We start from the raw sequence: 17,178 nt of genomic DNA, 5'->3' as shown, positions 1-17,178 counted from the left end.
TAATCCAGAACGTTGGATAAGCAAGTGTTGGAAAAGTGAGACTCTACTAACTCAAAACACATATTACAGTAGAGTCTCACTTATCCAACATTCACTTATCCAATGTTCTGGATTATCCAATACAGTCTGCCTTTTAGTAGTCAATGTTTTTGTAGTGAATCTTTTCAATACATTGTGATGTTTTGGTGCTAAATTCGTAAATACAGTAATTACTACATAACATTGCTGTGGATTGAACTGCTTTTTCTGTTGATTTGTTGTAAAACATGGTGTTTGGGCGCTTAATTTGTAAAATCATAATGTAATTTGATGTTTAATAGGCTTTTCCTTAATCCCTCCTTATTATCCAACATATTCGCTTATCCAATGTTCTGCCGGCCCGTTTATGTTGGATAAGTGAGACTCTACTGTATAATTATTACGCATGGAAGGAGGAAGGACTAGAACACCTAATTTGCATTCAAATAGTTTTGAACATCTTCAAGTGAGGCTCCAGACAAAACTGAGCTGGATGGACTGCCCATCTGGCATGCTACACGATAATTTCCTGTGTTTCTAACTGAACACTTACCCATGTAAGATTCCCAATGTACAATGCAATTCTCTTTCCTGTATATGTGTAGACAACATTTGGTGCTGATCCTTTGCCTACATCATCTCCAACAGAAGGTGGAAGAGAGTCCATATAATCCCGATCCTCTGGTGCATCGCCGTTATTGGCAGATGGGGAGATGACGTCGTCATACAGATCTATTTGATCATGCCCACCATATTCAGCTTCCTAGAAGACAAATTTATAAAAAAAATAATATTTAGATTTGCTTATGCAAATGTTTAAATTAGATTTTTTATTTATTTTTGGCATTTACATACAGCCCTTTACAATATATGTTCCAAAGCAGTTTACAAATAAAGTTAAACAACACAACAATTCAAACAGCACAGTGCAAACTTCTCTCTCTGGAGTTTATAATATACTAAGGCTAGAAGTCCTCCAAAAAACTGGGCTCTAAAGGCCAATGGATACTCCACCACAGACATCAAAAGAGCTGCAAGGCCAAGAACAAGCCATGAGAGTCAAGACAAAGATCCACCCAGAGGAATGGTGCTCTTACACCATCAAGGGAACCACTGACCGCATAGGCAAACTGATGAAGAAGCACAATCTACAAACTATCTACAGACCCACAAAGAAAATCCAACAAATGCTAGAGCCCAGTTTAGGTGGTTTAGTTCACCTTGGAGGAGGTGAGGTTCGCAGATTCTTTGTGCACGGTCTGTCAGGGCTTTTATTGTGTCACGACCCAGGCTGCAGAGCACCAATAACCAAACACAGAGGCCAGAATCTATCTAATATCTTTATTAAGGAAATGTATAAAGTTAATAAAAGCAAGCGTAGGAAATAGTTCAGAAGTAGACCTTTCAGGAAAGGTCAAAATTAGTCCAAAGAAACAATGTCCAATATGAAATATTAAGGTCCAAAGTTGTAATCCAATAACCGAAACACCCACTTTGCCAGGCAAAGTGAGGGGAGATGACAAGGTTCTTAGTCCAAGGAACTTGATGTAAGGCTAGGAAGTAAACTTGATTCTTGGAACACAAGGCTTGATACAAGGCAACAAGGTACGAGGAACAGGGACAAGATCCGTGGTAAATACTTGGCAAGGTCCTGGAAAGCAAAGCAAGGTCCGTGAAGCAAAACAAGGCTGGGAACGTGAACGAAGGCTTGGAAACAGGAACGAAGGCTTGGAAACGGGAGTAACGCTGTCCACACACAACCTACTCCAGTTGCTGACGAATTGACTCCGCAAAATTCCTTCAGGGCAAGGAACCTAAATAGGGTCCCGTTCCCACCAAAGAACACTTCTCTGGGGAACCAGAACCGAAAGTCAATCTCTGTGTCCAGATGCATGACTCCCTAAAGGTTCTCATGAAAGCAGTCTTAATCAGCTGAATGCCTGGCTGCGATTCTCAGGCTTCTGCGATTAGCCTGTTGAACTCCTTTTTGTTGTTGATAATAACTACGGCGAGAAAATGGGGGAGATTTTGACTCAGGGCTTGTTTGGCAGATTTCTGGAAGACAATCCTCCTGCAGGTGCAAGGGCTCCAGTTCTGGCTGGGAAAGTTCCAATTCTGGCTGAAATGGTGGAAAACCCAAGTTTTCCTCTTCATCTGCCACAACAGCGCTAGGAACGGGACTACATGGCCCATGAGTCATCACAGATTGTGTTCCATAAAAAATTTGCTACTACTGGGCTACTACGGTCAGCGAAAGACAAGAGGGATCCTCTCTCCTCTGCAGAAGTCTATCTGATACCATGCAGCTGTGGACAAGTATACATAGGGACCACCAAACACAGCGCCCAAACAAGAGTCAAAGAACATGAAAGGCACTGCAGACTAATTCAACCAGAGAAATCAGCCATAGCAGAGACTTGATGAACCAACCTGGACACAGTATATTATGTGAGAACACAGAAATGCTGGACCACTCCAACAACTATCATGTCAGACTACACAGAGAAGCCATTGAAATCCACAAGCATGTGGACAACTTCAACAGAAAGGAGGAAACCATGAAAATGAACAAAATCTGGCTACCAGTATTAAAAAACTCTAAAATCAAAACAGTAGATGGGAAGCAACACTCTGAAGGAAGAGGAGCCCCAAGGACGGCTATTGACTGAACAAAGGATCTCCCCAGGCAACAGACAAAAACCTTTCCAATGCTAATTAGGGTGATTAAATGAAACATTAATGCTGGCTTCCCAGTGACAAAGGTCTCTTGCCACACCCTGGACTCTCTACAGATATATATATTTTTCCTTTCCTAGTTTATCCATACCTCACAACCTCTGAGGATGCCTGCCATAGATGTGGGAGAAACATCAGGAGAGAATACTTCTGGAACATGGCCACATAGCCCGAAAGACATACAACAACCGCAATGTTTTATTTGTTTGTTTACCCACCCCATTGCTGCTTTTAATAGTCAAGTGGCCTTTCTTCCCCTTGCAAGCTCTGGAGAAAGTGAAGTCTCTTCTACCGTGAGGGCGGGCGGCAGCAGCAGAGGAGGCTGAAAGAGGCAGCCAGGCTTCTTTTTCTGCTGGCGCTCCAGCGAGCCACGCCAGGAAACATGGAGTCCCACCCCGGTTGGGTGCCCTATGGCAGCCATGGCGTCAGCAGGGGGCTTCTTCTTCCTAGAAGCCCCGTGTGGTGGGAATTTTTCTCGCCGCTTGGCCAGCTAGCCAATCAGCAGCAGGCCGGCCCTGCCTCTTGGCAGAGCGGCAGCAGCAAGAGCAACAGCGAGGAGCACGGCAGCAGCAAGACCAGCAGCTGCAGGATTGGAGGCGGCGATTTCAACAGCGGCAAATTCGGTGACGGCAACCCTTGCGGCGGTGAGGACTTCCTGGTGTCCCTACCACCGCCAAGAGGCTGCAACAGGAAGTCCTCACTCTCCCTGGGGTTTGCAAGGGGGAGAAAGGCCACTTAACTATTAAAATAACGTTTATATGTTAAAATAAAAATAGTGACTCTACTTCGTGGTTTTTCACTTTTCATGGGTAGGCCTGGAACCTAACCCCTGCAAAAAGTGAGGGAGCACTGTACATATTTATAATCTTAGGGCATCAGTGCCCTCTAGCTTAATAATGATCAAAATTTCATCAAAAGGTGTACTTATCCCAAAATTTGAGTCTAAGAATCTTGAAACAGAGTATTAAACTTAGTTCAAAATTCTGATTACATTATTTCCTAATTACCGTCTTCCCTGACTTTTCATAGATGTCAATTTTCTATGTGACGTGGCAAAGGTCACACAGGATATTTCTATAACAAGCAGGGATTCTAACCCTGATCCCCAATCATCACCTAATGCTTTAGCTTCTCGAACCATTCCCTTAACAACTGGTTTTCCTCTAACAAATATTCCAACAGCTGTTTCTCACCTGCACCAATGATCAGAGGAATTGGGACAATTCTGAACACAGAAAAAAGGGTCAGAAGCAAAAACTGAAATTATGTGCCATCACTATCACAACCGCATTTTGTTCCAACACTCCTGCCTTAATGTGATAATTTAATTCACCTTTATTACTATCACTACTCTATTTTAGCTGTATTTTGTTCTAATATATGTAGTGAGATGCCTTGAGTCCCATGCTGGAAGAGCTGCAAAATTGAAACCGAAAGAAAGAAAGAAAAAAAAAGAATAGATCTAAGCAACATTTGTTACTGCTTGGCAGTACAGTATTTTTAAAAACAGGGCTGGCCAGAGATGGAGAATGATTCCAAGGGCTAGATGTAAATAGTGCACATGTAAATTGATGTAACCAAAGTGGCCTAACAACTAAAAGAACAACAAAATAGTTTACTGCATGCTGCTGCAGCAAAAAGCTGATGCTGAAATGCTGTTTTTACTGACCTTGACACTCTGATAAATTGCTAAGACAAATGTTACAGAGATCTGCTTTTAAAAGAAACATAAGCAAGTAAGAAACACAGGAGGAATTGGTACGCAAGCTGTATTGCTAATGCCTTCCACAGGGCCCCTTGCTTGTCGGACTATAAAAAGAAAGTTTTTTCTGGCATTTTTAAAATGCCAGAAAAGAGCCTTGCAGCCAAGGACTCATTTGGAGGTAACTTTTATTGGCCATTAGCAAGCAGCTAATGCAAACCTCCATTACTTAGGGGTGACTGCTTCCACATAACTCCATCCTGATTTCATGTGAAAGCTTTGTTTAACTGCTGCAGCATCTTTAATGCAAAAATAAAATAATAAAATAAAAAGCCAGACATATTAAGATAATATGAGCGTAAAAAGACATCAGATTTTATGAAAATAACAAAGTGATTGAAATCCTGATGGTCACTTGTTTGCTGCTGCCTTCGTCTGAATATAGGCAGTCCTCCCTACTTGTGGACTTAGCTTTTGCAGATATTATTTATGGATTTGAATAATATGCTCTCTGAAGGAATCTCTAGGTCCTGCAGAAGTTGACCATGGAGCTGTGATGGAAGACATACACAGGCCTAGACAAGTGTTCTCTCGATTTCTAAAAAAGGTATTTTCCCCCACTTTTGCAGGGGTCCTGCATCCCTTATTATCACAGAATTGGATGGCCTTCTGCAAAGCATATAACATCTGATTATTTGCTGGTGGTATTTTTTTTTTAAGAATATATGGAAACGCCCCTGGTTTTGCTATTTTTTTTTTTCATGTACAGCACCGGTGTGTGCGCTCCAGGCCTTTTGTGGTATTTGAAAAAGCACTGCAGACTAACTCAACCAGAGAAGGCAGCCATAGCAGAGCACTTGATGAACCAACCTGGACATCAAATATTATTTGAGAATACAGAAATACTGGACCACTCCAACAACTATCATGTCAGACTACACAGAAAAGCCACTGAAATCCACAAGCATGTGGACAATTTCAAGAGAAAGGAGGAAACCATGAAAATGAACAAAATCTGGCTACCAGTATTAAAAAAAAAATCTAAAATCAGAACAGTAAATAAAGAACAACACTCTGAAAACAGAGGAAATCCAGACATGAATCAATCAGGGGCAGTTAACACCTGCGAACAAAGGGTTCCCCCAGGCAGGAAGAAGCCAGGCAGTGAAGCTGGCAAGGCCATTAATGATAATCAAGGTGATTAATTACAACATTCACACAGGCATCCAACAGACAAGAGTTCTTTCTCCCACCCTAGACCTTCCACAGATATATAAATCTCCCTTGCTTAGTTTTCCAATATACCTCACAACCTCTGAGGATGCCTGCCATAGATGTGGGCAAAATGTCATGAGAGAATCCTTCTGGAACATAGCCATACAGCCCAGAAACCTCACAACAACCCAGTGATACCGGCTATGACAACACAGTATTTGAAAATGTTTAAGCAATTACATGCACAGGAAAAAATAAATATGTTGGGACAACCATCTGTCCAAGTTGCATTTTGAGAAAAACTCTGTGCAAATTTTATTTTCTAAAAATATTTTGGTTAGCATGGTGTGGAGTTAAGAGCCACTGTGAGATTTTTACTGGCATCCTCATTAGAAAGACTTAAATATAATTTCTTGTATCTGAGACAACAGGAAGGGAGAAGAAATCTACTATAGGAAGGGAAACTTACTTTTGTAAGAGTTATGTGGAAAAGGTGTCTCTACTGAAGCTTTATCGCCAATCTTTGTTTCCACAAGTCAAATGTTTCAAAATCCAATGATCACAGAGAAAGAAAGTGAGGTGAAATCTTCTGAACAGGGGAACAGACAGCAAAAGAAACACCTCAGGGGTGTTAACCCTTCCCTATGCTATTCAACACTACCGCAAAACTGACACGAGTTCCATGTAAAAAATGTTCCGACATGCATACAAATTCAACGTACCGGTATGAATAAACCAACAGAACCTATCGTAACTTGGGGATTGCCTGTAATAGGAAACAGAACTTAGAACAAATCCAAGGCTTATACCGGTTTTATATAAATTGTATGACCATAACCTCCTTTCCCCCCTGCAATGTCTTAGAATTCAGCAATGATCAGACTGAAAATAATTCTTTCAAGGTATTTTAGCTTAACATAGACATTTCCAAAATTTTCTGAAATGCGAAAACATAGTTAACAAAGGCAGAAATATGAATACTGTATGTTGCCTGCATTGAAAACTAAACCAAACATTCGATCATTAATTGATACACAAGGTAACAACATGTCATTTGTTGTTGCTGCAGCCACACATTTTAAAAATACTATTTTGCTGCCATTTTTTCTGAAACTCCAAAAAATACAAGTTTACTTTCAGAAACCTATCCTGTCTAAACCAAATATAATTCAAACTGCAGTGAAGAAATGCATGCCTGCTGAATTTAATGAATGCCCTCTCTTGTGTGTGTCTGTTTAAATGTGAAAATGTTTACAGATATGGTAACTGTGAGTAGCATCATGTCATGTGCTTTCATAAGGAAAACAGTGAAGAGCATTACAGATAGGGTGCATCTACACCAGGGGACCCCAAACTAAGGCCCGGGGGCCGGATGCGGCCCATCGAAGCCATTTATCCGGCCCCCACGGCACAAGGACAGAAGGTGGTTGGGCTAAATGACCCAAGGGGTCTCTTCTTCTCTTACAACCATTATTATTATTATTATTATCATCATCATCATTATTAACATTAAGGCTGGGTGGCCATCTGTCAGGGATGCTTTGCTTGTGCTTTTGGTGCACAAAGGCAGAAAGGGGTTGGACTAAATGGCCCAAGGGGTCGTCTTCCAACCCTCTTTTTTTAAATTATTATTATTATTATTATTATTATTATTATTATTATTATTATTATTAACATTGAGGCTGGGTGGCCATCTGTCAGGGGTTCTTTGCTTGTGTTTTCAGTGCACAAAGGCAGAAGGGGATTGGACTCAATGGCCTAAAGGGTCTTTCCAACCCTCTTTTTTATTATTATTATTGTTGTTATTATTATTATTATTAATTATTATTGCTCGGTGGCCAACCATAGTTTGGCCCTCCAACGGTCCGAAGGATCGTGAACCGGCCCCGTTTAAAAAGTTTGGGGACCCCTGATCTACACGGTAATGCAGCTTGAAACCATTTTAACTGCTATGACTCAAAATTATGTAGTCCTTTATAAAGTGTTTAGCTTTCTCTGCCCAAGAGTGCTGGTGCCTCACCAAAACACAAATCCAAATGCCAGATAGAATTGAGCCATGGGGCTTAAAGTGGTGTCAAGCTGCATTCATTCTAAAGTGCAGATGCACCCACAGACTAGCCCAAAATGCATGGAACCAAAAGTGGGATGTTGGAATATCCATTTATTTACTTACTTCATGTATATCCCACCCTTCTCACCCCGAAGGGGACTCAGAGCAGCCTTATAAAATAGGCAGCAATTTGATGCCATCAACAAACATACAATAAAATACACAATTACATTAAAACCAGACATTAAAAACAAGAAAATTTTAAACCAATTATTAAAATCACATTATCCAAAATCATAATTTAAACTTTTCCATTTGTCATTTCGCTATTCCTTTATTCTCTTACTGCACTAGAAACTTGCTATCCAAAAGCTGGATGCCATAATCATGTTTTTACTTTCTTCCTGAAGGTCAGGAGGAAGGAGGCTGCTCTACTTTCACTAGGAAGTTCCATAACCGAGGGGCCACCACTGAAAAGGCTGTTTTTCATCCACACCAGCAAAGGAGGTGGGACCGAGAGCAGGGACTCCCCAGAAGATCTTAATATCCGAGGTGGACCATAGAGGAAGATACGTTCGGAGAGGTAAGCTGGGCTGGAACCGTTTAAGACTTTATAGGCTAAAGCCAGCACTTTGAATTGTGCTCGGTAGCAGACTAGTAGCCAGTGGAGCTGATGTAACAGGGGTTGTATGCTTCCTGTACGCTGCCCCAGTGAGGAATGGGGCTGTCGCCTGTTGGACCACTTTAAGCTTCTGAACAGTCTACAAAGGCAACCCCACCTAGAGCGCATTGCAGTAGTCTATTCTAGATGCAACTAGAGTGTGGACCACCGTGGCCAAGTCTGGCTTCTTACAGTACAGGCGCAAGTAGCATATAAGTTTTAATTGTGCAAAAGCTCCCCTGGCCATACCTTTATTTGGATATACATACATGAGATGTCTTGTAGACGGGATGCAAATTTAAACACAAAATGAATATTATATCGCACATAGAGCCAGAAGGTAATTTGTTACACAGTATTGTTAAATAATTTTGTGCATCAAACAAAGCTTGTGTACACTGAACCATCAGAAAACCTAGGTGTCACTATCTCAGAAAAGCATCATGAATTAGTACATAAAATGCCTGCCATGTTTCCACATTACACCCCCCCCCCCCCCCCAAATTGCAACAGGGAAAAAATGTAATGTGGACAATTGGGAAGTATTTTGGCATTCCGAATAAGGAGTGCTTAACCTGCATTAAAATTACATTTGAATTCAGCTTCTTAAATTGTGGGTCCCAATCCTCTTAGCTCAATGGTTCTCAACCTGGGGTTCCCAGATGTTTTTGGCCTTCAACTCACAGAAATCCTAACAGCTGGTAAACTAGCAGGGATTTCTGGGAGTTGTAGGCCAAAAACATCTGGAGACCCCAGGTTGAGAACCACTGGAGTCAGAAAATATGTGGCAACAGTAAAATATTTCTGAATGCCACCCATTGACATGAATGTTAGCAAGTGTAAATGCTGCAATTAATCACACCGATTAGCACTGAAAAGCCTTGCAGCTTCAAGACCTTGCTGATTCCCACCTGGCGGAATCCTGTGTTCGGAGGTGTTAGCTGGCCCTGATTGATTCACGGCGGGAATTCCCCTGTTTTCTGAGTGTTGTTCTTTATTTACTGTCCTGATTTTAGAGGGTTTTTTAAATACTGGCAGCCAGATTTTGTTCATTTTCTTGGTTTCCTCCTTTCTCTTGAAATTGTCCACTTGCTGGTGGATTTCAATGCCTTCTCTGTGTAGTCTGACATGGTGGTTGTCCAGCATTTCTGTGTTCTCAAATACCTGTAATATGCTGTGTCCAGGTTGGTTCATCAAGTGCTCTACTTTTCAATGCTAATCAAGGTGATTAATTGCAATATTCACACCTGCCTCCAACAGACAAGAAGAGTTATTTCTTTCTTCCACCCTGGTCCTTCCACAAATATATAAACTTCCCTTGCCTAGTTTCCAATATACCTCACAACCTCTGAGGATGTCTGCCATAGATGTAGGCGAAACGTCAGGATAGAATGCTTCTGAAACATGGCTATACAGCCCGGAAAATGCACAGCAAGCCAATGATTTTGGTTATGAAAGCATTCGACAACACAATAACGTGCCATGTTTACAGAAAATGCTGCAGCTGTGTTTCACAAACAGAAACATCAGCCTGCTGATCAGAATGCTGATTTGTTATCAGTAAAATGTTTGATTTCTTTTTATGCCGATTGCATTATATACCTTGGTCACGTAATAATTTCTCGGGAGGAAAGGGGTCGCGCGTGGACAAAGCTGAAGCAGCCCAGTCATAAACCACCTCTTACGGAAAGCCGTTCCATATTCTCCGCGGGGCCCAGAGAAGGCCATCCTCCGGAGAGGCCTCGTCTGGAGAGAGAGGTGTTGCGTTGCTGCCTGCCTTTGCCTCGAGGGAGGGAGGAAGGCGGCGGAGCGGGCAACAACAAGCCAGGCGAGAGAGTCGATGCGACGACAAAGGCGAGGGGGGGGGGAGAGAAAGAGCAAGCGAGCCGCGCTGGGGCCTATTGTTGTTCCTCGCTGGCGGCGCAGGGCCTCCCTCCACGGTAGGCCGCGCCCCCTCCCGCGCGCTTTCCCTCGGGCCCTCTCTCTTCACAGGCAGCGGCGGGAAACTCCCAATGGCGGCTGAGAGGCCTCCTCCAGCGCGGCCTAGCAGCGCCCGAAGCTGCCTTACCTGGTTAAACTCCTCTCCCACGTCGGCGTAGATATCTATGTGGTCCACGCCGTCCGCCATATTCCGCCTCCGCCGCCTCCTTCCCCCCGCCTGCCCGCTGCAGCCGCCAGGCCCGCCCGCCTTCCCGACACCACAGCTGCCGCACTTGAGGGAGGGGGGCGCTTGGAGGGGCACTGCGTCACTTCCGGGAGCGAACAGAACAGAGCAGCTTCCGCTAAGGCAGGGTTTGGCGTACTCCGCTCTTCATGTGCCCCCTCCTTCCCTCACGCAGCTCGCTCGAGCCGAATCTCGTGCGTAGCCACGCCCCCTGAGGGAAGGCTCCTCCCCCCGTTGGAAAGCGCGGGCGCGCAGTTGGGAAAGGGCGCCATTGGTGGCCTTTGGTTATTATTACCTGCCTCTTTTTGATGGTCTCTCTCCCTCCCTCCCCCTCTCCCCAATGCAAGGCCAAGGACAAGCCACGGGAATAAAGACGAAGATCCACCCAAAGGAAACGTGTTCATCAAGGGAACCACTGACCACATAGGGAAGCCGATGAAGGCACACAACCTACAAACTATCTACAGACCCACTCAGAAAATGCAACAAATGGAGTAATCTTTCTGGAACAAATGAAAAAGTTTGTAGAATGGCTCAAGAATGCTGAAGAAGAATCTGAGCTGTAGCCAACACCTCCCAACAAAGGATTCCCACCAGACAGGAATCAGTCGGTCCTTGAAACTGCAAGGCTTTTTAATGCTCATCAAGGTGATTAATTGCAACATTCACATTTGTCTCCAACAAACAGGAGTACTTTCTCCCACCTGAACATTCTACAGATATATAAACCCCACTTGACTAGTTTCCAACATACCTCATTACCTCTGAGAGGCCTGCCATAGATGCAAGCAAAACGTTAGAAGAGAATGCTTCTGGAACATAGCCATAAAGGTAAAGGTTTCCCCTGATGTTAAGTCCAGTCGTGTCCGACTCTGGGGGTTGGTGCTCATCTCCATTTCTAAGCCGAAGAGCCAGCATAGTCCGTAGACACCTCCAAGGTCATGTGGCCGGCATGACTGCATGGAACACTGTTACCTTCCCGCCGGAGCGGTACCTATTGATCTACTCACATTTGCATGTGTTTGAACTGCTAGGTTGGCAGAAGCTGGAGCTAACAGCAGGCGCTCACTCCGCTCCCCCGGATTTGAACCTGGGACCTTTCGGTCTGCAAGTTCAGCAGCTCAGCGCTTTAACACACTGAGCCAACGGAGGCTCCTTGGAACATAGCCATACAGCCTGGAAAACTCACAGAAACCCACTATTGCCCGCCTCTCTTTGATGGCTACACTGCAGATGTAATGCAGTTTGATATCACTTTTAACAGCTCAATGCTGTCGAATCCTATGGATTGTAATTTGACAAAGCTGCAGCTGCCTTTGGCAAAGAAGACCAAAGAGCTTGTGAAACTAAACAGGCATGGGCAAACTTCAGCCCTCTAGGTGTTTTGGACTTCAACTCCCACAATTCCTAACAGCCGGTAGACTGTTAGGAATTGTGGGAATTGGAAGTCCAAAACACTTAGAGGGCTGAAATTTGCCCATGCCTGAACTACAACCTCATGAACCCATAGCATTGAGCCATGGCGGTTAAAAGTGGTGTCAAACTGCATTAATTCTACATCTAGATGCAGCCATATTTTTAAGATGCCCCACCAGTCATGCCAGGAAGCTCCCCACAAAAATTTAAATTTCCTGTCATCATTATTTTAACAATTTCTACTTGTTTAATGTGACGTTCATCACAGAATTTGAACCTGCTACTGTTAGGGATTTTCTGTGAGTTAGGGAAAATTGCCCAAAAATATAGCAAAGCATCGAAAATACAAAACAGGATACTTGTAGTTGAGCATTTAGCTTACAGCAAACAGAGTGAATTGCCATGTGGCTGTAAAGAATTTAGGAAGAAGAGCTTAGGAAGAAAACATGCAGATTTCAATCTTTATAAATACAAAATGTTCATTTACAAAAATAACTACATTTCTTAATAGTAAAGAACTGGATCCTAGCTACTCTATAACTCAATCTCTTCTAAGGTTCAAAAAAGAGGGAAAAGTCTTTCATCACTACATCTCTCCTGACACACAAGCAGAGAGAGATCTCAAAATACACAGCACACGCTAAGATGTAATAGTAGAAAATCAAAGACAAAGTGCATGCAGTTGTAAAGTATCAATTCTACATAACCAGTCAGAAAGAGCAAAAACAGAAAAGAATACCCTGTTTGCCCGAAAATAAGACATCCCCTGAAAATAAGACCTAGCAGATGTTTTGCTGAATTGCTAAATATAAGGCCTCCCCCGAAAGTAAGACCTAGCAAAGATTTTGTTTGGAAGCATGTCCAACAAACAGAACACCAGACCATGTATGGTATGTACATTTATGTATAAATGTACATAGCATAGATTGTTGTACACGGAAATAATTGTAGTAACAAGAAATTATTGATAGGATTCACAGCTTGTCTGGTTATATTGGTTTGTGATGACAACTATTGTACAGTATATAATAATTGTTCATTTTTTTTGTTTAACAATACATGTGAATTCTTCTTCATGGAAAAACAAGACATCACCTAAAATAAGACCTAGCACATCTTTGGTAGCAAAAATTAATATAATACACTGTCTTATTTTCGGGGAAACGGTACATTCCAACTGTCATTCAGGAAACGGTGAGGAATTCCCTCAGCCTATTCTAAAGCTACCTGTCTACTCCTCATTAAGGACTGCAGACTTGGGCAGTGTGGGGTTGAACTCCAACAGCTACTGCAATCCATTTCTGCAAGGGAAGCAATTGGAGTGGAATGAAACAATCCTGACTGCTGGATCAAACTACAGTGGGCCCATTGTCTCAAGAAGATTTGCATGAATAATAACCCATGCATGCATCTGCATAAATAGTGGAAGATCTTGATAAGGGTCTACTCTCCAAGTTATATTATCTTCGTTCCCTGTGACATATTCAACACTGAGGAGTACCTACAAGATTCTCCCATCTCAAGCACTCCTGATTTAGTTGTTGCATGCTATTCTAGAATCTATCTACTGAGGGTAAAATAAAACATGTACATATATAATGTTAAAACATAAACACATTTCACAAGCTACACAATCACTGTAAAGGACAAAGCAATGCAAATCGTTTTTAAAAGAGGACCAAACATTGTTTTAAAAAGAGCCCTGTAACTCATGATCATTGCCAAGCTGTCTACAGTGATACCATGAGTGAAGAGTTTAATTCATTCCACGACCAAGCTCTTAACTCAAAATGCTCTTATCGCAAAGTGAATTTTCCCCATTGAATGCTATTAATCCATTTCGTCCCCCCGAAATCCCCCCCAATTTTTGTTACATGTTTTTAGATAAGAAAATGTATAAATAACAAATAGTGTATAAATGCACATTCACATAAGACAATAAAAAAGAAAGATCAACTTTAAAATGGTAGAAGCACAAAGCCGTGGCAAGGAAGCACAAAGTGAAGAGGCAGAAGCATCATTTTCTTCATACTGTACTCATTCCAGCCTCCCTCCCTCTCGTGCTCACTCTCCTCCACGCTCTTCATGAAGCCAAACATACCCAGAATAAAAACCACACCAAATCAACTAACCCAAAATTCCGCAAAGTGGACAAGAGCAAAGCGGACAGCAATCTCCCAATGCAGACAAGAACACAAGGCACGGAGGCCTTTGAAGCCCTAAAGCCCAGTAATAATCTTGTGCTAGCTCTGAACTCAAAATGCTGATCTTATGTCAAAGCAAAATCCAGGCCAGTCAACTGCTCTTAACTCAAAATGTTCTTAAGTTGGGAGGCTCTTCAGGAGACATTCCACTGTATGTGTTGTATTCCAAGACCTCTTGAGAAACACTGTAGTTCATATCAGCTATGTTTTTAATGAAGTATAGGCTGATGGCAACTCTGACATTCCACAGATACGGTATATAAACCTCGTTTCCAACAGACCTCACAACCTCTGAAGATGCCTGCCATTGATGTGGGCAAAACGTCAGGAGAAAATGCTTCTGGAACATGGCCATACAACCCAGAAAATTCACAGCAACTCAGTAACATATTTTCTATAAACTGCCATATCTAGTTACAACAGCAGGTGTCAGTGTAAGTAAATTCAAAATCAAACCCTGCAATTCCTTTTGCCTCATCATCCAATAGTAACGAAGCCTGCAATTATTGTGTGGAAAATGATTTCTTTATCAAATATCTTGCAGCTGTTTTATGTACATCTGCAGTAATTCATCTGTGCACACAAACACACATATATACATGTAGGCACATATCATTTTCACTGGAACATTTGGAATATTATATGGGTTTATATTTATATGTAATCTTTAAGAAACGATACTGCTCTGAAGAGATTCCGAATAGCAATACTGTTGTAGGTAAAAGTCACTTGAGTTGCAATTGATTTAAAACTGCATTTGGAAGTATCAAATATAAAGCAAAACATTGGAAGAAATAATTCTGAACTGTCAAAAGTTTCAAATTGCTAATAAAAGCAGAAATGGGTCGTCGAGACAAACACATATTAAATTCTCTCTGACAAGAACAGGGGATACTCTTGAGAGGAAGGCTTTTTATAACCATTTTTCAGATAAAAGAAAATTCCATACTAACGACCCTCAAAATATCCATGGTCTTAAAATAAGGTCAGTTTCTCAATGTACATTAAGGTGCAAAAAGAAAGCAGAAATCTGCAAATAACTACCTAATATTTTCAAACTAACTGGCAGACAAGGTAGATGGGTACCACAACTTTTTTTTTTAAAGGAATCTGTTAACTAGTATTCCCAGGTTTCTGTCAGATTATTGCATTTGCTCTTCTGATATCTTAATTCTAAAAGCAATTTCAGACCCATCGACTTTCGGATGAGTGAGGGGATTAATTTCAATATGCTTAGAGAGTGATGTGATTAGTGACTATATTTCTCATGAAATCTGTATAAAAAATACGTCTCTGTGTCTTAATTTCTGTTTTACTAAATTGCGCATATTTCCGTGGAAAGAACTTTTCCATGGGGGAAAATATTCATATTTAGGTCTAATACACATAAGCAAGGATATTTCCCAAATATAGTGTGCCATACAGAGAATACCTCTTAAATATGCATAGATTAAATATACACGGAATGGCTCAGGACTCTGTTGAACGTATTCGCTGATTGACTCTTCGAATGGTGGGAAATTCAGTAAACTGTCATTGGATTATCTAAAGTGTCAGTCCATTTAATGGTCCACCTCTGAAAAAGGGCACAATTCTAAAGGAATGTGGTGTGGCAGTATGTAATGAGTCTTTAGACCTTGCCCTTGGATGACGTGTTTTATATTGGAATGCATTTTAATTACCGGTATGTTTTTATGTCTGTCTTCATTTTAATAATTCTATTTTATGCCTGTGTTTTGCCAAAGCACTGCACAAGTGTCGTTGTAAGAGAAAGGCAGGATATAAATATGGTGAGTAAATAAATAATAAATTTGATGGGTTTAATGGGCTAGCTCTGGTTAGCCCCATAAGGGTTAGTCCAGTGCACACAATGGAAACTTGGGGATGATGACCCCAGTAGGTATGCTGGCTTGAGACATGGGTGCCAGATCTTTCCCACAGATAGCCCCAATCTCATCAGTGGGAGCAGAAAATAGACCCAGAGACGCTGACGTCAATTAATTGATTGTTTCTTCTCACGTCTTCCAGTTCATTGTGAGGGGATTATGGAGATGGAAGGAGGGAGTCTGGATGTATTGGAGCAGCGTTCCAAAGGTAATTCATGACAAAAGGTTATTATGAAGAAAGGGTGCCAGATCCGGCAAAGCTTCATCTAGGATTTAATATATGTCATATATTTTATAATTTGGGGGTATGATTTTGCAATATCATATTCATTCAGAAAATTACTGCAGAAAGTCATTTTGTTTGCATTAGTGGTAGAACCAGCTTAATTAATATATTTTATACTAAAAAGTAACTTTGCTTTTAAATGTCATATAGTTATTCAATAAGGCTGCAAAACTGTGGAGCAAAATCTAATATTGGTAATCTTTGGAGTAGATCCACTGAAATAATTTGGGCATTAGTCACAGCTAGTTTAAGCCCCAATGATTTAGATAGGTATATTCTACATATGCTGAATATTAGCTTTAATTCAGAGATGGAAATCATGTGGACCTCCATATGTTGTTGAAGTACAATTCCCATCAACTTTCATGAGCATAGCCAATGGTAAAGAATAATGGGAGTTGTAATCTAACAACATCTGGACACATGATTTGGCCCTAAAACTTTGTTAAACATGAATTTGAACCACACAGCTTCAGGTATTTCACATGTTTGCTACAGACTTTAAAAGTTACTTTTTAGAAATACCATTCCCAGAGTTCCCTGGCCAGAATGTAAGAAAAGTAACTTTTCCTAAACTCTTCCAGCTCGCTGGATGAGTTCTGCTGAAGTTAATGCATAAGTTCATTTAGGGTCAACTGTCTAACTGGAGAAGAAAATATATTTTGGCAAATGTAAGAGCTTTGGCTCACTCTACATTCCCTCCCTGTGGCGATTTAAACAATAAGCTGCAGAGAGTTTGTGGAAAGCTTTCATACATTATTTTGAAGGCTTGCTCAATTATTGCAAGAAACAAAGACCCATTCGACGGTTAGATACATGGAACCGAGTTCTATCCAAATG

General features: G+C 41.5%; 2 protein-coding genes and 1 long non-coding RNA gene across 10 annotated transcripts in view; 2 read left to right on the top strand and 1 right to left on the bottom strand.

Annotated features, from left to right (window-relative positions):
- cpsf6 (cleavage and polyadenylation specific factor 6) overlaps nt 1-17,178 on the bottom strand; it is a 60,352-nt gene that overhangs the window by 21,780 nt on the left and 21,394 nt on the right. For 4 of the 8 annotated variants that reach the window (XM_062982594.1, XM_062982595.1, XM_062982597.1 and 1 more), the window contains exon 2: nt 572-781. In XM_062982594.1, the coding sequence (XP_062838664.1) occupies nt 572-781 (210 nt within the window). Of the gene's footprint in view, nt 1-571; nt 782-9,984; nt 10,135-10,450; nt 10,716-17,178 lie in introns of those variants that run through there. The other 4 variants (XM_062982600.1, XM_062982601.1, XM_062982602.1 and 1 more) reach the window with 4 other exon arrangements.
- Nucleotides 777-11,394, top strand: LOC134299528 (uncharacterized). The gene is made up of 2 exons (XR_010006747.1): nt 777-8,304; nt 10,894-11,394. It is a non-coding gene; the product is annotated as an uncharacterized LOC134299528 (long non-coding RNA).
- The window catches only part of cpm (carboxypeptidase M), a 70,948-nt gene continuing 65,816 nt past the window's right edge, over nt 12,047-17,178 (top strand). Inside the window, exon 1 of the mRNA XM_016995861.2 lies at nt 12,047-16,260. Within this exon, the coding sequence (XP_016851350.2) occupies nt 16,237-16,260 (24 nt within the window). The 5' untranslated portion in view covers nt 12,047-16,236. The remainder of the gene's footprint in view (nt 16,261-17,178) is intronic.

Source organism: Anolis carolinensis, chromosome 5, assembly GCF_035594765.1.
Source record: "Anolis carolinensis isolate JA03-04 chromosome 5, rAnoCar3.1.pri, whole genome shotgun sequence".
NCBI lineage: Eukaryota > Metazoa > Chordata > Lepidosauria > Squamata > Dactyloidae > Anolis > Anolis carolinensis.
Note: the sequence above shows the minus strand (reverse complement) of the source record. Positions and strands in the feature narration are given on the sequence as shown.